This window comes from Eucalyptus grandis, chromosome 5 (genome assembly GCF_016545825.1).
Source record: "Eucalyptus grandis isolate ANBG69807.140 chromosome 5, ASM1654582v1, whole genome shotgun sequence".
In the NCBI taxonomy this organism is placed as follows: domain Eukaryota; kingdom Viridiplantae; phylum Streptophyta; class Magnoliopsida; order Myrtales; family Myrtaceae; genus Eucalyptus; species Eucalyptus grandis.
In genome coordinates, this window is record NC_052616.1 from 33,939,624 (window position 1) to 33,964,020 (window position 24,397).

A 24,397-nucleotide genomic window follows, 5' to 3' on the forward strand; every position below is an offset into this window, starting at 1 on the left:
TTGATATGATAACAACTTCTATTGTTGTGATGATTCATGGAAATTATGTAGTATAAATTTATCTAGTGAAAAAAGAAACTGTATTTGGAAAATCACCATATTTTATTTTAAAAAGTCTCCGTGCATTGTGCGGATTTTCAATCATTAGAAAATGAAAGAAAAAGAGATATATGAGAACCACTTGTTCTGACTCCTTTGGGTTGGGGCCAAGTATAGCCCTTTCTCACTCGAGCCACTACCTTGACTGTAGCCCCAGAGAGAGAGAGAGAGAGAGAGAGAGAGAGAGAGAGAGAGAGAGAGAGAGAGAGAGAGAGAGAGAGAGGACTATGATTATCGTTATTTTCGTTAAAACACATCAAAAGAGTTCAACGTAATTATAATAGAATTGCAGAACAATGTTATCACGATGTAAACTAGAAAGAATTGACATTGTGAAGCAATGCTCGAATTATAAGATTTTACAGAAAAATCATATCTAGTAAGTGACTTTGGTACTAATTGTTGTGCTATTCAATGAAAAATCACAAGAATATTGTATTTGTCTATGTGAATATAAAATAAAATAATCACATTTCAAGCATAAATGACATTTAACATGTCACATTATTAATTGACTCAGGAAAATGTATTAAACAAATTCATCATTGAAGTACTTTCAACCGAATATAATATGACATGTTGTCTACACGTGTATAATTAGTTCGCTTCGCTCCAATAGTGTGAGTATGTTTCCATAAGTTCAATGCATTGGAGACAACTTTGTATTGAAAATCACATATGTGAGTATACTTCGGTAAAGTGAGCATTTTCCTAATAGAGTTCTTCCCCAACTAATGAATATAGCATCATTGAATATTGACACCAGCCATTGTTATAGTTTGGTAAGCTATTACAATTGTAAATTGTTTCCATGTAATCTGACATGGACATCGAGTTCTTCCACAAATTGAGCCAAAAAAAAAAAAAAAAAAACAGGAAAAGAGTTTAAGTTTGTCATTTTGTTAACTTTCCTATATTATTTAATTGCACTTAAATAATGATGCTAACTTATAAAGTACATCAATTAATGAGTAAAGCCACAACAGCTAAATTACATTTTTGTCTGAATTTAATAAAGCACTTTACACAAGACATGTTCAGATTGTCCATTTGACAATCAAGATGTATTAATTTTTTTTTTTTTAAAAATTATTTAAGGGGTCACTAATTTGACGGTGGGCCCCATATGAAGGAAATTAAAATTGTTTTTTTTTTTTGCGGAAAATGATTGATTTTGAATTATCTTCTTAGAAATGATTATCTGTATTACTTACAAAAATAAATGAAGGAAAATATTTTCATCGTCAACAATAATGTTTAGATATAAATTATTTTTAATAATGAAAATATTTTCTATCAACTAATTATTTGAAGAAATGTAAGTGATTACTTTTCGGAAAATATTTTTCAAATTCTTCATTTTTCTCAAGACAAATAAAGTTTATATTGATGTGTCAATATTTACATGTCATCCAACAATTTCTTCACATTTCTCCTAAAGGTAGACAAGCACTCATCCAAGGTCTTGTTATCTTCCACAAATTTCCTTTTGATGGATAACTGCCGGTCAACTTCAAAATTGTCACATGGTCGATTATCTATTCTTCTAATATTTGCCCAAATTTATAAGAATATATAAACATATTATGATCCAAAATTATCATCTTCTTTTCGACAAATGTCAGGTATTTCTAGTTTTTACTAGAATGGATTTAAAAAAAAAAAAACTCAAATTTGGACTTATCATTACCAGAGGAAAAGAGGCATCTTGTTCCCAACTGAAGAATAAGAAAAGCACGTTTAGGTAAGAAGCAACAACCAATTGCCTCTGGACTGAGCAAATAATTAAGATTTTAATATACTCGTGGAGCCACACGTGACTAACATGGTCTCCACGTGACCTATCAAATCACTGAGATTTTCTTAGTCAACAACGATCAAGACATTAACTGATTCATCAATACAATAGATTCAACTATTTAGGACATAATTGGTATAACTGGGAAGCTCAAATCCAATCAATGCAATTCTTTCCCAGGAAATCCATGATCATCATTAGGGATCACACATGACATAGTCCAAAACTATATAGTTCAAAATTATCAATCGTGAGCCTGGAATTACCTCAATGTTTGAAAAACTCATATCAAACTACATCACAAAATATGTAGACAAAATTAACCTCAGAAAACCGATGCATGTACAGGTTTATGCTGTAAAATTACCTAAACAATCTGATAATCAAGTTAGAGCATGAAATCACTGGTGATTACATCTGCAACCCTCTATAGACACATGAACATCCTGGCAAAAACTGATATGGACATGCATCACGCTTCCTTCCTCAGATCCCTTGATGAAATTCTGCGATTAGAAGAGCAGTAAATGGCACATGCATCATCAGTCAAAGTGCATCGAATCATTTGAAGACGTTTTGTGGGATGCTAACAACATTTACATAGATCTCTACACTTAAAAGGGCTGTTTCTAAAATGTTTTTAACATCTTGAGACAAAATAATTAACATTAATTGTTTTTAACATCTTGATTTGTGCTTTATCACAAAACTACAGTTCAAAAGTTATTTTGCAAATAGTTCACTTAAAGAGTGGGAGCTACCTTGAAGTGAAAGTTTGACTTAGGTTATAGTCAAATGAACAGATTAACTGACAGGAATAAGAACAGTGAACAATATCATCAGAATAAACCAAGAATCAGTAATGAAGAGCAATGACTTATGTTCTTCCTCATTGTGATTGACTACAATCATACAAGTAAATCTATAGCTATAGGTATACTCGATCTTAACATGAGCATCCAATCAAACTATCACAGCAAGAATCATTGCCACAGCGCCCTAATTTGGCACAACCTATAATATAAATGGTCACACCATGTACACACTAGTTATATGCATGAGTAATTGATATTCATTCGATATGCATCAGAGGTGCATCATATCACCATACATGATGTACATGATGTTCATAAAAGAAAGGAATCATAAGTTCAAAGGTTTTACCTAGTTGTGCAAAGGCATGAAAGTGTTCAACAGGATGAATCAATGCAAGCAGATCTAATGAGAAGCATGATTTGATTTACCCATGACATGTGAGGCTTTGAGCTGAAAATCAAATATTAGCATTTAGCATATCTATAAGATACTTTAACAAATCATGGATTCCACAATGTCATTAACAAAAAAATGAATGGAAAAGAAGGGGAAGAAAGGCAAAGAGAGATGATATACATGGAACAGGATTCTCCAAAATAGAGAAGAAACATGAACCAAATTGATTTTATCATTACAAAGACAAATTATTTCAAGGCCATGTTTTCTGTATGCAATGAGTTTCCAAAGCATACTAATTATCTTAGATGCACATAAAGATTATGATTTGACTGCAACTGAAGAGCTCTCACTGAAGAATTGCTCAACCAAGAACCATGTATGCATAGCAGTTAGGGATCAAGGAAGAAGATATCTCTCTCAAACAAGTCTAATCAAAGAATTCTCAACCATTAAGATACTACATTTCGTCTTTTTCCTTAACCGAGGACATGACATCCCATTTCTCATATGGCAATTTGGCTAGGAATACCTAGTCTAAAGTAAAGTCACATGTGATAAACAGGGCATCTGAAAATTAGCAAAAGGAGAGATGGCACATCTGAAACTCAACCTTTTGTTTCCTAGGCCAATTCTACACATTTGCATAGCAATTATTAAATGGCTGAGAACTCTTAGCGTTGGTCTGGATAAGTGTACTTACCATCTCAAGAAAAACACCTTATCCTTGATGGACGCTTGCAATTTCATTAACCCCCTGTCATTACATGATATTCCACTGGGCCAGCTTCATTTCTCCTGGATGTAAGGATACAACAACATATCTTCAGTAAAGCAAATGATCTATATATATATATAGAGAGAGAGAGAGAGAGAGAGAGAGAGTTGTTCAGCATAATATGCAATCACTGAAAGGCCCAGCAACAATTCTTTTCCAGCTATTTGAGAGAATTGGTTAAAAAGTACAAACAGAAAGAGGCTTCCGAATTCTTTTTAATCAACATGGAAGAGGACAAGTGTGAGGAAGACCGCAGAATTTTAGTTTAAAAGAGAACTTATTTCGAGGAAGGCTCTTTCAGAAGATGTTGCTAGCAGATGCAATGCTCAACTTCAATGATTGAAAAGGTAAACTTTGGTTCAAAAAGTAGAATTGCTCTAACTGTGGGTCCATTGAAAAAGAACTATCATTTCCCTTAAGTATCTCATGTAAATAGGTGCTAACAGCAGTACTATAACATTGTTACACACAATTAAATTGGTTAAAATGGTCGATCGCCGTTCGTACCATTAGGGTTTCCTCATTCATAAAAATCTCATAGAGGAGAAATTGCTTCTGATGCTGTTATACCTCCACAACATTTGAAACCCTTTGATCCAGAATTCCCATTACTGTAAGAGAAACAAGAATAAAGTTGGAAACATTCATAAATTAGCCGGACACTTGAAAGGGGGAACATGGATGAAATTTCTGTGGAAACCAGCCAATATTTCCAACGATTCTGCGTTTGTACCTAGCTCATCAGCTTGAAACCAAAGACAGGTTCCACTTGCAAAACATTTCCAAATTTCATGCTGGAGATAATTTAGTAGACTAATTGACAAAGCACTTTGCAAAAGAAGGTACTATCTGAACAAAAACAAATTTGCCAATAAAGGAATGTGTCTAACTTAAGACGTAGACATTTTGGTCCTAAGAATATCAAATTTGCCAAATGCCTACTCAAGGAGATAGCTTTTCATGCAAGCAAATTATCTATGAAGTGTACCATTTGATTCAATTGACAGTAATTAAACTCTACTAAGGGGTGTTGACCTTGGCAAAATTCTGGCATCGGATTTTAAAGAGGTGCGTGTTTGGCGTAACTATGGCTTATAATTTTCTACCTTAACGATGCCTTAGAGTTGTTCTATAATTTATCATTGACATAAAACCTAACGTGCTTGAAGAACAAACAACACTTTGCAAACAGGGTGATACTCCGGGGCTCTTAATACAGATGGGCAACTTCTATTCAGAGAGATATTGGCACCGGTGATCTGATTGAGAGAAGATTTGGGGATGACTTGTTTACTAATATTGGCTAGGATGAGTTTCAATCAGCTATAAATTCCAAACATTGCATATGGTCCATGCAACAACAGTCTCATTCTCTCCATCATGAAACTATGCAATAATTAGGGCTAGTTTTTAAGCTCCAGAGAATGGAACTTGAGCTAGAGGGTCCTTTATCTGCAAGATGAATCCTCTTGCTTGATGTCGTATTCAGATAGGCAATGAGCTAGCTCATGTTTCCCACAATACTTTTGACTCATAATCAAATTACTAAGAGCAGCATAACTACAAATTTCAAGCTCTAAAAGCCAGAGTTTTCATGGTTGGTTTTTTCCCTAAATTTTTTATTAATTGCATCCTTAGTAAAAATCTCTTGCTTCTTCCCCCTGTAATTGAGCTTGTTCTTTTAAATCTAATCCTTAAACAGAAAAACAATGTCCACAATCTATATTAGCTATTTTGTGTACTGCACAATCACAAAGAATGAGATCTTGTTTTGCTACGTTTTAACTTTTACATCTACAAAGTCTTGAGGGAAAAATTGATGACTTCTAAACAAGCTTTTAACACATAATGTTAGAACATGGCAGCATCAGACAGAAGAAAAATTATATTGGAAACACAAGCCATACACCACAATCAAGCAAACACATGCTCTCATGTATGCAAGAAGAGCAACTACAACTAGCAAACAAGAAAAGAGATTTCCTTATCAAGTACACGGCCCTTGGCATATCAGAAAGCATAATTTCCTCACACTTGAAATATCGCATTTCCTTGAAGATACTATATTTCTCGATTTAATCATTCTATCAGTTAAGACATCAAAAAATCTCACTGCACTAAAAAAGGTAGCAAGTCCCAGAACTGTAACCTTTAGGGCAAATAAAAAGAATACAGAAATGTCAAACAAGTCTCCAAGAACTTAAGAAAAAGGAAATAAAGCAAGGAAAGAAAGAATTAATATAAACTTGACTTCTTGACTCTTTCAGAAACTTCGCTTTCTTCCATTTAAACTAGGAAAAGGTCAGAAGATGGAAAATCAGTTCCACAAACCTCCATTTATTTTCATTATGCACGGTTTGTATGTCACATAAAGGGAGCATAAACTTCTCTGCAACTTCTGCAGCCAATAATCCAGTCCTTTGCCACTGTTGAAGAAGAACATCAAGAGCTTCAATCTCTGCATCTCTTGTTGCCTATGAAAGCACAAGTAGAAAAACAACACAAGCATATCAAACTTAGGAGCTCTGTCAGAGAGACATTTGCCCTCATCGTAGTTTCAACATAAATTCTGAAAATACATTTCATGAGAAATGTCTTCTGCTTTAAGCTAACCGATTGAGAGTATATATGAGATTGATCAAGGCATATACGGCATGAATTAAATAAGTTTTGTTCACTGAAACTGCTGAGAATCTCACATGGAAAAAGAGGCTTCTATTGGATTAGCCACCTCCAACTTTTCTAACAGTATTTTCATATATACCCCCGTAGCAAGGCACCTTTGTTTTTATTATGCTCCAGAAGACACTAGAAGGGCCAAATATTCTTTGCATCAACATATTTACCATATGTCTAAATATGGTCATTGTAGGAAGAAATCTCCAATGGAGCAAGTTCTTACATCTTAAAAAGCAATACAATGCTCACAGTGCATTTTTATACCAAATATGTATACCAATAGTCTAGCTGACATGAAAACAGTGTTAGGAACTTCACAAAAGTGGATAAAGACCATATTATTGATCCAGATAGAGAACGATGGCAAATGAAAAACGTGAAATATTAGGCATAATAAGGCAAGATTATAGTCACTGTTAGTAGTATATTTTATGAAAGAATAATGGGAACATAACCCTTTACAGCCTAATAATGCAAAAAAGAAAAAAGAAAAAAAAGAATCCACTCAGATTTGGTCTGATATATTGTTTTATCATCTATTAAAGAAACACTTAAGAGAGAAACATAAAATGATCAACAATAAACTATGAGTGGATAATTTGAGGGTATCAATCCAGAGCAACAACAAAGTGCTGCTGGGCCAAAATTTAAAGAAGGGGATGGGGAGGCAATGATAAACATACATTTCGTGTCTCCGTAGTTGGGTTTCTTCCTACTACGATAACATTCCTATCCTCAACAATCACACAGCGGTTCAATCAAAGTATATTCAAATAAAGCTCAATCTGAAATCATTCACCAATTAAGCCTGAAATACCAATCATTTTAATTAGCAAATAACATAACATATCTAAAATGCACCTGTTTACCAAAAACCAGTTTCTTACCTAGGTGGAACTTCAAGGCCGTCCAAAGCAAGTTTCGCCTTATATAAAAATAGCAAATAGGTCTTGTAAGTTGTTTAGAGAAAACAATATGAGGATAAGAGTCAGAAATTATCTCATGAATGCATGCATGCATACAGGCAATTCAAGAAAAAAAACAGCATCAAGTTGCCCGCAGTAGATATATTTCATTATCAATAAGCAGCTACTTATGGAATGAATGCATGTCTCATAGCTATATGATCAAGATCTTGGAGGTCCTCTATAATATTCTGGTCACAAACTTCCAAGCAACGATCGTCACCGCATACTTAACCTCTAACTCAGATGCAAATCCCACCTACTATTGAGTGATATAGCTCTAACAACACCAAAGCAAAAACAGCAAATAATTTGAGAAATTACATGTTGCTCATTCCAGCATGTCCTATCATTGGTTCCTTAGAAGCTTATGTTTCATTATTAGGTTTTCAAAAATTCAAGAAGCTTACAGAGTTTTAGCTTCAAGGTCATTTTCCTTCATAAACGCTATGGCAGATAAGGATGAAAAGGGAACCCTAAACTGTTGCAAAGGCGTCAAAAATCAGAATTCACAATCAGCTTCATTGTGCTTTTGTCTCTATTCTACCGAATAACTAATAATGTAAACTCCGTGTTTCTAGTGATTTTTTTCTTTTTTTTATATCCAGAGGCCACAGGACTAAAGAAAATAAGCACCTAACCAGTCCAATGTTCCTGTTACTCTCACGCTCCTAGTAGATATGGTTAAGTATTGAATTCGAAATCCAGCTCAAGTATTGCATCGACTCGATACAATCTGGATGTGCCAGGCGTTACCTGATCTATATAGCAAGCTGCACGAAGCCAGGAACCTCTGGAGAGAATCGTTCCCCCGAAGAAGCTACGTCACCGGTAGTCCGTCGCCCGTCGGTTCGCTAGGGACTTCTTCTGTCGGTCGCCTCCGCTTGCCAAGCGGCGATCTTGCATTTGTCAGAGATTGCCGGTGTCCGACAGAAGATGATGGAGCTCGAAGTTCGGCTAGGGCGGAGAAAAGAGGATTTAGCCAAAAGGAAGAACTACAAACAAGGAAAAGAGATAAAAGAGAAGGCAGAATTACAGAATTTTATTTATAATTTTTTTTTTCGTGGAGAAAGGAAAACGAGAAGGAACGAGAAGAAAGGAGGCATTGTAATGAAGATCAGCGGGAGTCCACTCACCGTACGAATTACTTCCTTAGCAAGTTTCCATCATTCTTTTAACCAAAGCTTGTACTTTTTGTTCCGGCTGCGCGGGTCTCCAGGAAAAAAGTATCCAGGAAAAGGAAACTCACGAAATCCAATGTCAAACGCTTCACCAAGCACGTAAGAGCTCGGTGGACAATCTAGATCAAATTCGATCAGTCTATTTTCGAGCATACATGAACTCTCTTGCAAGTTTCTTGATAGACCTATTTCGGTTGGATTGTCTTCATATATATGTGAACTCTGGGCTTCTAGGTCTGTTGAGTCATGGCCAACCTCATAGAAGAAAGCTGGATCAATTAACTTGTGATCTCGGATCGCATCCTTTAAATTGTCATCTAGTTGCTTGGATATTATTCGAAATCCCCACTTTTCCATGCCATCCTGTGTAAAGCCATCTGATGTAAAGCCCTCTAATGTAATGCTGAATTGTGCATAACTCCCATCAATTTGATCAAAATGGACTGCTTTCCATAAGTGAGATGGTGCGAAATAGGTTATCAAGATGCCACATGAATCCCATATGCAGTAAAATGGACGGTAGGTACCCTCGTTTTTGCCATTAAAATATGCGCTAAAGTTAAGTTCGCAATGATCGCCTTTATTGTTAGGTACAGCACAAAAAATCAATCCAAGAAACTTGTCATATAAGTCCTTTGAAGCCACGAAAGATATAGAACTGTCTTCAACTGGTTGAAACCACTTTGGCATCTCTCCTTTAGGGAGATAAATAGTGCAAGGAGAATTCTGTTACAAAAAAAGACCATTAGAAAGCACCATGAAAGAATTCAATTTGAGTTTAGTAAGTAATCCTAGTGAATAAAGAGTTCAGTAAATGAGTAGGGATCCATTGATCCCAGCTTGTGTTAAGATCGAAGTCTCATGTGATAAAAATCATTCCCATAAAAACTATGCTAGCCACCTTCGTTACGTGCATATTAGTGTAGGATCACTTTATATTTGTTTGGTTTTCTCAAACCTCTGATTTTGCATTTTCAGCTATTGCAATATAAAAGCATAGATTGTTTGAGCATATTCTCCACACCGATATGTGTGCGCACGAGAGAGAGAATCTAACATTGGCAATTGAAGCAGTGTCAACCATGGTCAACCCTCGATGGACCCACTGGTCAATTGAAGTTAAATGTCCATTTGTTTGCAGAGATTCACACCCATTCGCGAGCAGTAATTTTAAAAATGGCGGAAGCTTGGGAATCTCTTGTAATTGATGGCAATAACTAATAAATAATTCGGACAAACGATCACGCTTACTGATGGATATAGGGAGGCTAGTAATATTGTTTCCCGACAAAATTAAGGTTTCCAACAAGGGAAAACAAGAAAGATCCTCAAGAAACTCTACTTCGGACAGATTACAATTGAGAAGGTCTAAGACTTTTAAATTTGAAAGTTCAACCTTCATGCATGGATTAGCTGAATCTGTGAGGTTTGGAAACACGATTGGGCCAAAAGAAGATTTGAAGCATTGAAGTCTTTGTAACTTGTAAATGTTAGATGGAATGCTTACCGAGTTTTTGCAAATATCTAAAAGCATTTCCTCTAGAGAGACAAGATTTTCTATTGATGCCGGAAGTTCTTTAATAGCGGTGTATAGTATGGAAAGTTTTTTCAGGCATCCGAGTTCATGTGGGATATTGGGAAATCTTTCAAATTTTGAGCACATAGAAAAGTTGAGATCTCGAAGATTTTTTGACTTGAGCACATTTGGAAAAACATGAAGTTCAGGGCACCATTTAAAATGCAAGACTTGGAGCTTGTCATGATATGCAATTGACTCGTGGGCTTCTACCAAGTTTTTGCAATTCCAAAGTTTCAATTCTTTGAGATTTGGAACACATGAGATGTCGGGTGTACTCACGAGCGACTCGCAGTCACGCAATTTAATGTACGTCAAATGTTCGAAGTCCTGCAAAAACAAGAAAACCAACTCTCATAAACATTCTGAAAGGGAAAGAAGGGCATTTGTATAATGCCGTTGCCACTTTTAATGATTTTCATCCTTAGGCCACAATTCTCTTCATGATAAAGGAGGCAAGGAGCATCGTTAGATTAGGCAACTTGAAACCTACTATATAGGGTTCTAAGCAAATTTCTTAACCTATTAATAACTTTTCATTCAAAGTTATCATATATAGAGTATTGAGAAATTACTAAACCCTTTGAAACTTTACCAGTATATACAAATTTTTATGTATATATAGTAAAGCTTATGCTAGATTAAGTCATATGGCACGCTCACAAGTGAGTTCTACCTAGCAATTTAGTTTTTATGATCACATTAGCGAAAACTTTTATCATTTTATTTTTAGATATTATTTTGAAGAGTCATATAATATATATAATACACAATATTAAAAGATTTCAAATAAATTATTCTAGACAATCATCAAAACAGTTAGATATAACATGATACTCCATACTTGACCGATAAAGATATATCGTGATTACTAGAAAATTAAATGTCGGTTTTACAAACAAAGAAATACTATATATCAAACAAAAGATAATTCTAGCAAATAACAAAATCATACCATATAATGTTTTGATACATTAAATATGACAATTCTTTTTATATATATTTCAGATAATTACATTCCGTATTAAAGAAATGCGCGTTAACAAACATGGAAAAAAAATTAAGGGCTAGTTAATTTAAATTTCTAAATTACTCCGATATGATCAAAGACTCCTCCTATTACTATATAGTTGATGGAGATAATTTATATCACCGCATAATTGGGGAGAACAAATATTGATTTAAGGATTGCCCAAAGTTTTTGAATAATTTAGTTATAATTTATATCACCTTATAATTGGTGACAATTTCTGGTGGCATGCCCCTACGGGATCACTTATATCGAATTATTTGTACACACATAACTAGCAAGATGTCTAATAGATATTTAATTACATGCACTTAGAAATGCTGCTCCTTCATAACTGATTTGAGCAATTAATGATGGCTTTTTTACAGCACAGTGCAGGACAAATCCCACCCTTTACGACATACATTGAATAAGCCTCCATAACTTGGAGACTATGTGGCCTCTAAGGTTATTTTGAATGCGACATATTGTGATTAAGATATCCGACCAACCACATCTAAATCAAATGCTTGACCATTCAGCCGGCTATTCCTTGGGTGTATTTTCTTTTGTATATGTGATAATGGGTTGGTTCATCATGTTTTTGTTTCCTTTAATTTGATCATTACACAATTTTTTTATATATATAAAATTGTTCATATGTAAACTAGTGACATAGAAATAGCTTATAGTAGCATATTTGCATTTTGAATTTCTTCCCTAGGTAGATTTGATTTTGAAATAAGAGTACATCAATGGTTAGAGATATTAGGTTTAGAAAGTATTTGAGATTCATCTACACACACACACAATATGTATATATTTGTCCTCATACATAACGTAATAAAAACCTTATAATTGTGAGGGATTTCAACCTCTTTTTTATTCCTTCCATCTGTGAGCCTCAATTGTATTTTACAAATATAATACCCATGGACAACTACATGAAATTGGTTATTTTATTTTATCTCTCACATATTTCAATCTATTAAAAATTTGAATTTACTCATGATCCAATGACCTTCATAAACAAATTTCAAATCTGCTCTTTCTGCATATTATAATGAAATTTCTTTGTATTGTGTATATTATCAGCAAAATGTTTCCATTGGATATTTCTAGTAAAGTTGTTTCCCTCAGTTTTTCAAATGCCAATTTGCTGCACGTTATTTCCAACGCAAGTAGTTAACGTCATTATGAAAGAAAATAGAGAAGTGGCTTCTAAAATAGTGGAACACCATTTCCGTATGAATAATAGTACATCTAACATGCATATGTCCATCCAAATGAAGTAGTATAATAAAACAGTCTATGTAGATAAATGCTCACCTTAAAGTGTTTTACGACTTCTGTGATGCTGCCTTCACTCATATCAATACTTACTAATTTCTTTTGACCAGTAGGAAATTTTGGAATCCAAGGACCACTTCCAGCAAATTCCATCCATCTTAGCCCATTAGGAAGATATATAGGGCCGTGGAAAGAAATATGAACATTGCGTAGGATGAGCAATCTCAACTTTCTCATTTTTGGAAAAGCATTAGGATGGATACTTAGCTCTTTTAGCTGAGGTGGCTCCAACACAATGGCTTTTACAGCACAATCTCCCTGTATATACAAGACTATTTCAGCTTATGCGTTTTCAATAATTAGAGTAAAAAATAAGGAGCAATATTTTGGTCATGTTCGCAAGTCTTACCACATCGCTTGACAAAGCATCGGCAACATCATCATACTGCCATAGTCTGCTGCGACTTCTGGGATCATCGCGACATTCTTGTCTCACAATATCCATACCCATCGATTGAATCAAGTCATGCATTTTTAGTATTCCATAGTCAATGCTTATCAAGGACCTCTCAATGAGTATATCAAATCCTACAGTTGTCTGAACATCACAACTATCAAGGACTTTCTTTACATACTCACTACCATTCCTCTTAAAAAAGCAGGCAATGTCGAGAAAAATCTCTTGCTCATTTTCCTCTAGTCCATCATAACTTATTTTGAGAACATCATTAATGGTTTTGTTGGGAATCCTAGAAACTTTCTCTAGTGTACTTTCCCATACATCTTCTCTTTTACCACATAAGCAGGAACCGAGAACCTCAAGTGCTAAAGGAAGCCCTCCAGCATGATTTAGAACACTATCCACCAAATTTGTCTTGATTTTTAATTTTTGGCGTGTCAAAAAAGCGTGATTGCTAAGCAGCTCACGAGCTTCATGGTAACTTAGTGGTTTAACTTCATACACATGATCTTGATCAATTCCATAACAAGTTAGCAAATGTTTATCTCTTGTAGTAACAATGATCCTACTTCCATTACCAAAACATTTGCCTTCTCCTGCTAAAGCATGTAACTGGTGCAAGTCATCCACATCATCAAGGACAAGGAGAACTTTTTTGTGACGAAGTCTATGTTGTATGATATTGATGCCTCTATTAGCATTGGTGACTACCAATCCATTTTGCAGTGATAAAACATTGGATAGTAATTCGTTTTGCAATGGAACTAAATCCTTGGAATCTTTCGAAGCTTCTCGAACATTTTCGAGAAAACATGAACCATCAAATTGTCTAAACATAGAATTGTAAAGAACTTTTGCTAATGTTGTTTTCCCTATCCCTCCTTGTCCCCATAACCCCACCATGACAACATCATTATCAGACGCAAGGTTTAACATCTCTTTCAACTTAACAACTGGAGACTCTATCCCAACCAGATGCTTAGTAACATACAACGGTGTTAGGTTAAGGTGAGTGGAAATCTCCTTCACAATTTGCAGTATAAGCTTCGACTCATCTCTGTCAAAAATGGAAAAAGAGGTTGGAGCATCTTTTGAGCAATTTGAATAAGCAAATAACGAGCAATCATAAGCTAACAATGAAAAATACAAGGTTATATCTTCAAATAATCACAGCCAAAAAAAAAAAATTCTCAATGAGTCGAATTAGAAAACCAATCGAAACAACCGTTTTGGGGTTCAACTTTTGGTCAGCCAAGTGATTCATGCTCTGTTGATTTATATATGATGATTTACTTACTTTTCCTTTTGACTGTATATGTAATATATTTATACGCTTCATCAAAAATAGCTTTTTAGGACTTTAAACGGTGGTTAAGATTTTGATCCGAAAACTATTAAATACCTAAAGCACAATGTTATTGCCTTACATGGCTTGTACACACTAATTATATGTTGCTGTGAACTTTCTTACTTCATTAAAAGAAATGGATTTAAGTGCAATAATGCTACTTAACATTTTGTCCATTGGTAGATCAAGTTTTAACATTTTATACTACAATTATCTGTGTGTCGTTGTTTTATTTGATTTTAATGCAAACAGTCTTTATACTTACTCACAAAGATCAGCTTCTTACACAAAAATTGAGCTACTTTGAACTTACTCATCATTCAAATGCCACCCGGACAAGTTACCAGCATCAAAAAGAGCTTTTTTCCATTTCTTCACTTTCTCCATATCCTTTCTGAACTTATCCTCATGCTTATCCAGAGCTTTCCTATAACTCTCTCTCCCCTCTCGCACTTCTCTTGGGTCCACTTTGTAAAACACTGGTAGAACGGTGAGGTCCTTTTGCTCCTTGCACTCCATAATCTTCGCCATCTCTTCCAAGCACCACCATGAGGAAGCGTAGTCCTCGGAAAAAATGATTATTGCGATGCATGATTCTTCAATGGCCTTCATAAGCGTTGCCGATATTTGATCTCCCTTTCTCAGTTCCTCGCTATCTCGGAAAGTGTATATTCCATTCTGATCTAAAGCTTGGTAGAGATGGCTAAGGAAGCTCGTACGCACATCCGCGCCTCTGAAACTCAAGAAGACGTCGTAAATACTTTTGGATTTCAGCGAAGAAGCCATCAGATGATGGATTTTAACAAGCAACAATGAGTATTAGCTGAAGGTTTGAAATTGTGCTTTCAGGTAGGTCGTTCACTACTTGTTCTTCTTATTGATTTATTCTTATACTAGAGGACAGAGATGCATGACTTTTTTTGTACTTTGGCAAATGATGGTGCTTAAGGATGGACCCAGACCTTTAAATGTGTGAACGCATGGACTTATTTCCACTGAAGACCGCGTACAACTGCATCATTTGGATTATTTTATTGACTTGACACAAGCTTTTCTAAGGCCAATAAAATTATTGCACGAACCAACAAACAACTCTAAGGTGGTGGATTCACACAGTCTAGGTCATAGGCTCATCAATAAAAGCAACTTTGGTGTTTCTTCGTTGAAATTTCATCCCCAAACTCCGAGAAGTAGTTTTTGCCTTGCTATATAATATACCACATTACCGCTCAAGATATATATACTTTCATGCACGATCAAGTGTACCAACAAAAAATAAATATCTGATCGATTAATAATAGTAGAACTTTGGAAAAACATGGTGCCTAAGTATGGAACAAGATATGTAATAGGTGTGAACACATGGACTTATTTTCACCCCGCGTTATTCGAATTCTCTAATTGACAAAAGCTCTCTTTGCGGCCAACAAAAGTAGTGGAGATACAATTTCAGTATGGTGGATTATTGTGATGTGGTCATAGGCTCACTAAAACTTTGCTGGCTTCATCGAAATGGCATCCATAACCTTTGAGTGGTTTCTTCTTTACGAATTAATAATTTAACACATGAATATTCAAACGATATACAATACATATGACAACAATACTTTCTAATAGTTAGATAATCACAACGTTCATGTCAAAGAGTCGGTTTTTTATATTTACACCTCTAACCTTGTATTAACACATAAATTTGTATTTAAGAGACTTTTCATTCATTTCATGAGAAAACTAAAAATTGAGTTCACCTATAGAAGTGTGATTGGATACTTGAACAACAACATTTGTTTAGCTTAGTTCGATACTCGCATCTTTTATTACATTTCTCTGCATTCAGACAATAGATACATTATTCTTTGGCTCAATGCATTCAAATTAAACGAAGCTTGTTTGCATCTAATAAAGCAGGGGCTCCACTACAAACTTCATTTTAATCGGCTCGATGGACAATTCGATTTGCGAGATGAACTAGAATTCAAAACTCCAAAATCGAGGGAGTTAGCTTCAATTTTATGATACCACGATTGGAACCAAATCCAAGATTACGGGAGATGGACTTAACTCTAAGATAGTGAGATTGGACATGATTCCAAGACAGTGGAATTGGTCCTAACTCCTTGCTGTGGAGTAAGAAATGATTCGGACAAGTTGGACGGCGACTCCAAGAATTGGGGAAGTTTGGCCCAAATACCTTCAACATGAGACTTAGATGAGTCGAGGCCGGCCAAGAGAGCAGACTGTTAAAAAAAATCAACCGGTTTTTGTAGAGGATTTTTGAAGGAGCACAATACGGTCAAGAGAGATTACACAAAAATCAAACATGGTGATGCACTCATAGAGGAACCGCAGTTGATGGTCAAAAGACAGAGCAAACCAGACAATTTAAAGTGTGAAAAGATTGATTAGGTTAAGTGAGCTGGCCGGGGAAAAACAGAAAGCGGGTTATTTGGTGATTGATTAAGGAAAATCTGTCCGTGAGCTTTGGAGACAGAATGAGAAAAGGATTCGGTGGTTCTTTTGGAAAAGAGAGATAAATAGGTGAGATGGGGACCCTTTGAAAAAGTAAAATTGATCATGAGGTTCGAGCGCGGGATGGCTTTCGGTGGGTGGGGAATTCCAAAAAGAGAGATTTGAGTGTGAGTAGGAAAGTGATGGAAAACTAGAATCAAACAAGATTCGAACGTCGTGAGTGGAAGAAAAAGCTGGAGAATCAAAAGGTGTAGGATTGGGTGACCTTGAGGAGGAATAGGAGTTCACACACTCGGCCATCCGCTCATCACGGTAAAGCCTGCTGATTTCTTCCTCTTTCCGTTCATGTTTTCATATGATCAGAATCAAATTCCATGTTTGCCACTCTTGCGATTTATTTGCAAAGTCCCAAAGCCATGCGTAAATACTAAGGTATTCGTGTGAAATAGCACGAGTTCGAAATTTCCATGCTCGTTTCTAGATTCCACAATTCATTTCTCACTTTATTTTGACTTGAAATTTGCTATGTGTTAAACCTTTTAAGAACAAACATTTTGTTGCATCATTCACAATTATCTAGATATATATTAAAAAATCAAAACATAGAAATTGCGTATTGAAACTTAAAATCACACCAAGTTCTTGTTATGATGTAGAAAATTTACCATCATATTGAATTTCTCAAAAATCATTTCAACATCTACCTTATGTATTATAGTATCCGTACTATTTGTTGCGAGATTTGTCTTTCATATATTAGTGTTTGTGAGGGATTTGCAGACTTAAACAAGGAAGCAGTATGTATTCACATATTACACATGATCAAGGAATCAAGTTGATGTACAAGCATTGTCAAATTAAAGGCTTCGTTCATATTAAAAATATACTACATGATAAAAAAAATAAAAATTTGTATTGGTTCAAATTAAAAATCTCATTAGAGTTGTTTCTATATGTGGTGTATAAAAAGTTTATAATTGCTTTGTCACATAACTAATATCTTTTGAAGATTGAATTCTAAATAAGAAATGTACTATTGTCTTATGCTGAATTATGTGGATCGACATTGTTGGCAACTTATGGTTTTTCCTCTCGTTTATATTTAAATCCTCCATTCTTAATCATAGAAATGAAATGGGTAAGAAGATGAAAAATCAAACTGACATGAAATGACACATAATGATACTTTATAAATGAATATGCAATGTCAACCAGTTTTTCAAATAAATGAGTCAGCAACAGCTCGTCCACAATTGTTTAGTTTGTTTTTTTGCAAGAAAATGTTAAGATGCTTCCAAAGCATCATGTCATCAACCACAAAACTAATTATTCAACATCAAGCGCTATGAACTTTCGACTTTCCTCTAAGGAAAACTATTATGAACGAATATTTTATGACCTTTCATTAATAGTGCCGCTTGACTTATATTTTGGTAAAATATGCCATTGACAAAATGTGTTGGATCATCGGCACTATAGTTGCAAAGCTTGGGCAGTTCTTAAGAAGTGATTCTAGCACCGAAAGCTGGAGTCTCCTATATTCAACGGTTCAAGTCCAAACATAGCTTATGCACTAAGTTCAATTTAGCTTCTTTTCTCTTTAGCACCCAAAAAAAAAAAAAGTGATGACTTTTAAGTCAAGCCTATGAAACTTTATCAAAATGGGAGGAAAAAGTTTCTAGCTTCATTAGTTATAGGAGTCACGCTCCAAGATAGCCACGAAAGATGTGAACGATCATTAGACGACCATGCGGATTGTCCTGATCCTTTTAAGTAATAACTTAGAATAAACTTGCATTCTTTTAAAATTCTATTGTTTGTTATGTGTGCAATTATCCCAGCATCAATTACCAGTACAATTTTAAGTGTAATGACCAATTCTAAAGGTGATTTTATTATTATGAACGTGAGTTAAAAATTTAAAAAGGAAAAAAGTGGTGGTTCCCAAATCCAAAGGTAATTTTTTGCTAGTTTGACTTATTTGTCTGTTATCGCGTGCATTTCCCTCCTGCAATTATTCACCTTCAATCTTCTTCACTCCAAATACGAGGTGCTTTCCACAATCGAAAGTCCCACTTGGGGCAATTATCTGCGTCTAATAAGTAAGAAATTATTAAATTGAAAATATATATGGTAAACTAAATTGAAAATGTAAAAATTGAAGAGATTCGTTTAGAGTCCAAAGTTGTTAATGGTTTAAATTCAATTTAGTGTATACCCTAAGTTCACTCAATAATTTTTGTAGTAGATAACCATGCCAATGCTTTTTAATGCGTACGAGCTGTCTCGATGGAATTAATACCGCTTGCATAATATCGATCCACTAAATCAAATCCTTGATAAATTTTTGATCCAATCATCCTTAATGAATGAAATTCATTAAATAAATTTTTGAAATAAGGGGGATGATCATAATAGGGCAAGCGGATCAGATGTTTAGTTGTGTTCCTAATCCCTAGATTGTAAAGATGATCTTGTGGGCTGGATATGATGATTGATTCTCACAATCTTGGGAAAAAAAAAAATCAGCGATCACTTATTCTTACACTAGAAGACAGAGATGCATGACTTTTTTTTTCGGTGGGGGTGGGGTCAACATCGAATAGTGTCAGAATTTCAGAAAATGATGGTGTTTACTTAGGGATCAAGATATCTAATAGGTGTGAATACAAGGAGTTATTTTCTCTGAAGACCGCATATATTCGGATTGTTATATTGACGCAAGTTCCTTCGCTTGATTATTTGATGTAGAATCTATTTGGTTATCGATTAAGGAAAACCCTTTCGTTGGGGATGGCTTTCGTTGGCCGGGAATCTAAAAAGGGAGATTTGAGTGAGAGATGGAAAGTAATGGAAAATCAAAATCAGACAATAGGAACCAATCAGATCAGAAAGTAAGTGGGTGGAGAACGAAAAAGACATTCTGTTTGGAAATCGTGAGTAGAAGAAAAAGCTTAGACAGTCAAAAAGGTTGTTGAGGAACAAGAAGCCATCCTTTCAAGTTTTGGTAAGATAAGAATACGATGCACGCAAGCGGGCCACGATTCACACACTCGACCATCCGTTCATCATGTTAAAGCTTTCTGATTCCTTCCCTTTTCCGCTTATCTTTTGGTATGATCAGAATCCGATTCCGTGTTTGCCACTCTTATGATTTGTTTGCAAAGTCCCAAAGCCATGCATGTATGATGAATCACAAGGTTTTCCTGTGAATTAACGCGAGTTAGGGATTTCCACACTTATTTCTAGATTCCATGATTCATTTCTCATACAATTTTGATATGAAACTTGCTATGTCCTAATCCCCTTCACATTAACTTGTCTATGGATGAATCAGTTGGATTGGACTGAGTATGTTTCGTCCATGTTCTGCCCCTTGAAGTATCCCGGAGTGACCTCGTTGTTTGCTTGCATGATTTTGCTTCATCCATCATGTTCCCATTGCGTTAGATTTGCTTTTACATTAAATTCAATATGTGTATAGTTTATTATTTGCAATTTTGTCGTTTATACATAGTGTTTAACTACCCCCAAAAAAAGAAAAAAAAAAAGAGATTGGATCTTTATACTGTTTTTGGTCATGCATATAGCTTTACTTAGTTCCTAAGCATTCGATTTTATTCGCAAGCACTTAGTTAGATTAACACATACCAGTAATGAAAAGAAATCGTATATAGATATATATAATAAAAAGATGTAGATGGCATATTAGATGATTATTGCATCACAAGGGTCCTGTCCTGAAACTTAATAATAAGGCGTTGTGTAATATTGCCTGATACAGCTTGAGCTATTTCTTTCCTCATCTTTTACACGCTTAGTTATTATTTGATTGGATTTTTATTTGTTTATCCATACATGATTATTTAGATTTCTTCAATAAATAAATAAATAAATAAATGGGAAAGTGGCATGCAAAGCCTTTTATAAAAAGGAAAAGATACTCATAAAATGAGTTAGATTTATTTAGCATAATCAAGTCTCTAGGTTATGAATCTTTAGTTCACAAAAGTAAACTATCTCTTGTGTCTTACTCAGCTCCTAACTTTAGTGGCAGCTCTAGTTAGAATCAATTAAATAATTAATGAGAAACCAATTTTCCATGAGTAGGGCTTGGGAGAGATTGCACAAAGCATAAGTTCCATCTTGTGAGAGGCTTATTTTCACTTGCTTAGCAATCTGTTAATCTCCCTTTGGTTCACCTCGGGAGGGTTGCAACACATTGAAACAAAAACTAGTTCTTCAAATAAGACCAGAATGAAGTAATGCTTTGCACTCATAACAACAAGACATCTCTGGAAAACAGACAAAATTTTTGGAAAATTCAAGTCATGAGCTTTCCGCGAATATGAATATTGAGTTAATTGAATGAAAGAGAAATGAGTGCGCGCGTGTACACACGCACATATATATACATACACATAGACATATATACATAAATATATATATATATATATATATATAATATATATATATATATGCCCAGCGCCTCCCAACTAAGGCTAGAAAAGCCCCGACCAAGGCCATTTGGGCCCTGCGCTAGGGCTGCGCACCCTCTAGGCCTTCGCTAGCACGAGGCGGAGGTTGCCAAGCACCAGCCGGTCACTTGCTAAGAGGCCACTAGCCATTGTCCTGCCACGCGACAGGCTCCGGTAGGACCAATGCATGTCATTTCACATTTATTTAAGCCATGACTAATGCGTACATGTCTGCACGTGTCGCAAAATAAATTAGTTACACTTCGTACATCTTGTAAGCCTATTTCACAGCGAAATTATTCATTCACCCGAATTCGCATGTTGTGCCATGGATTATGCCTTTGATGTTTGGATACGTACTAGATTCAGATTTGCATGCCATTTTGCACCTATTAAAATATCTATGATTGGTTAAATATTAGATTAGATTCACTTTTTTTATTAAACTAGTATGCATCCGATTCGTGCATCCGTTATGATTGAACTCACTTTTGTGCAAATGCATTAGATTCATTGAATGCTATTTTAATTGGACCGAATTCACCTTTTGTATAAATTCTTTAAATTGTGGAATCGAAATGGCGATGTGGAAGTTGCTAACATTTTCGGGCATGTAATCAAACTCTCGGATCAGACATTAAATATTTTATTATCGCTTTCTACTCTAGTTGACTTTTCTATTTGCGGTCAATCTGAAAGTTGATTGGTGGCAACTTTTACAACAATATTAGAATTTGGATAACGGTGGCTTCCAAAGACCTTGGAAAGGAAGAATATAGATGCTTAAAGACTATTGGATGGGACTATCGAATTTCTACTCGAAAAATCCTAACTTTTTTCTGAAATATCCATGAAGGACTGGCTATAGTGATTATGTCATTCATTTTATAAATGTTTTGGTTTCATCTACATTGAATTTGTCAGGTCATCAGAGATGACATAACCAATTGCAGGATTTCAAATTACTGTGACATCTTAAAATTCGACCCTGTTTTCGATAAAGTGAAATGGACATTTCGTCGACGTGCTTATAGTTCTTTTTCTCTGAGCTAATCACTCACGAGTTAACTAACCTATTGGATGAAGCTGTTAAGGGATGTATCCGCGGTAAAAACCATAAAAAAGCTACTTAATTTGTTGGATTGGACTAAAATCGTGTTTGATTGATTTCTAACCATGAAATTTAATTTGGTTTCAGGAATCGAATATTTGAGCGTGTCACAATTCATTTTTAGGACCTCGTCTCATCGTCCGTCAAATTATTGATGAGTCCGAAATTTCGGGAAAGAAATTATCGGAGGAAAAATCGAAGACCGGAAGAAACTAAAAGAAAAAGGAAAGGGAAAATAATAAAAGTAATAGGATTAATGTAGTTATCTTATTATTTTATTATTTTCTATTTTCTTTTTCTTTCTCTCCCTTTTTCTCTCTCTCTTCTCTCTCTTCCCTCCCCCTCGTGCAAGAAACCCCCCCCACCGACCGCCTACCCCTTGCCAATTTCAAATTGGCTTCTCTCTCTCTCCTTTTGACTAGTCAAACTCTTATCTTCTTCTCTCTCTCGCTTGGCACTCTTCTCTCTCTCCCCTCTTGTTTGAACGAAGGCAGAAGACAGGAGCAGCTCACCGTTGTTGCCCGCGCACTACCCGTGCTCCACCGCTCACCGCTCGTCTCGCCTTTCCTTCACCCCTTTTTAGCCACCGTTGAAGCCTTCTTCTTCTTCTCCTCGGTTTCGTGCGAAGACCAACAGAGACAGAAGCGGAAGCAGTCGCGGACATCGCCCGAAGACCAGCCCGCCCGTTGCCGCCGCACCGGAGTCGGACTACCACCCGCACCGCCGCCCGCGCGGCCACCGCTCGCCGCTGTCCCACTGCTCATTCCCGCCCGTTCCCTCGTGCCCAAGCGTCCTCTCCCGTGCGACCCCGCCTCTGGCCAGCCGCGTTCAGTCGCCTCCAGCCACTGCCCAACTCCGTCCGGCCACCGCCTGGCCTCCCCGGCGTCCCCCTCACCCTCCGCTGGCCTCGCCTCGCCGTTTTGGCCACCGGACTAGCTCCGGCCAGCCAATGGTAGAAACCCACCGAGTGGGTTTCAAGCAACTTTGGGCTTGCTTTTGGGCCATTTATGGGCCCTGAACCCAAGCCGTGTTTTGGGAAGAATCGATCCTCACACTGACCGTGTCGGATTGATTCAAGTTGCATGTGATTCCGATGAGTAATCTCACTAATCCCTGCTTCGTTTGCTAATTATACTTAGGGGTTGATTAGGTTTAATTAAATGCAATTAGGTGGTTAGATTAGAATAGATTAGTGATTATTAGACAATTATGATGCATATTAGACATTTTGATTGTTCAATTAGCAAGTAGATGTAGTCTACTATTTATTGAAAGTATCTTGGAATTTTTCTCGACCCTTAGCGGGCTTCAATTAGGTAGTTCGGGCCTAAATTGGATTTTTAGTAATTAATTATTAATTTTTGTAATTAATTAATTAATTATTTATTTTTCAGAAATTCAACCGGGATGGCTAATGACCGGAATTTTATACTGGTGATCGTGGTGAAGTCCCTTTATTTAATTGGGCTTTATTTTGAGCTAAAGTGAATTTTTAATATTTATTAATTAATTTTCGAAATTAATTAATTATTTAATTATTTTTCGGAAATTAGGGCTAAGATGACCGATGACCAGAGTTTTGTGCTGATCGTCGTGGTACAGCCCGTTTATTTATTTGAGCTCTACGTTGCATGGAATTAAATTAATTGTGATATTTTATCAATTTATCTTAAATTGATGGAAATTGAGTTAAATTGAATGATTGATTGGTAGATGGCTGAGTATGTTTATTTAGCATTTATAATGCTTTGATGAGTTGTAAAGTGGATAGAATCATGAGAGTAAACTGGAAATACTCTGGGCTATAACCGATCAAGTACGGTGTTGTGGGCTTACGTGATTCGGTGACTAAGGACGTCACTGGCAAAAACGGCGCATTAACGAACGCACGTATCGGTCCAATACTCATATTGTTATAGGCATGTGTGGTTCGGTGATTTGGGA

General features: G+C 35.8%; 1 protein-coding gene across 5 annotated transcripts; it reads right to left on the reverse strand.

The window, feature by feature from the left end:
• Positions 1–2,069: 2,069 nt before the first annotated feature.
• LOC104444717 (disease resistance protein RPV1) lies at positions 2,070–15,340 on the reverse strand. 5 transcript variants are annotated; one of them, XM_039313125.1, is made up of 12 exons: positions 14,709–15,340; positions 12,997–14,104; positions 12,627–12,905; positions 9,770–10,618; positions 8,668–9,438; positions 8,288–8,488; positions 7,454–7,491; positions 6,219–6,361; positions 4,395–4,498; positions 3,813–3,907; positions 3,062–3,163; positions 2,070–2,403 (listed from the first exon to the last, which is right to left on the reverse strand). In XM_039313125.1, exons 1-5 carry the CDS (start codon positions 15,179–15,181, stop codon positions 8,698–8,700), a joined length of 3,450 nt encoding a protein of 1,149 aa, XP_039169059.1. In that variant the 5' UTR covers positions 15,182–15,340; the 3' UTR covers positions 2,070–2,403; positions 3,062–3,163; positions 3,813–3,907; positions 4,395–4,498; positions 6,219–6,361; positions 7,454–7,491; positions 8,288–8,488; positions 8,668–8,697. The 5 variants fall into 5 exon arrangements, with proteins under 5 accessions (XP_039169059.1, XP_039169062.1, XP_039169063.1 ...); XM_039313128.1 differs by having other exon boundaries at positions 10,571–10,618; positions 14,709–15,338; XM_039313129.1 differs by having other exon boundaries at positions 12,997–13,643; positions 14,709–14,852.
• Positions 15,341–24,397: the final 9,057 nt, after the last annotated feature.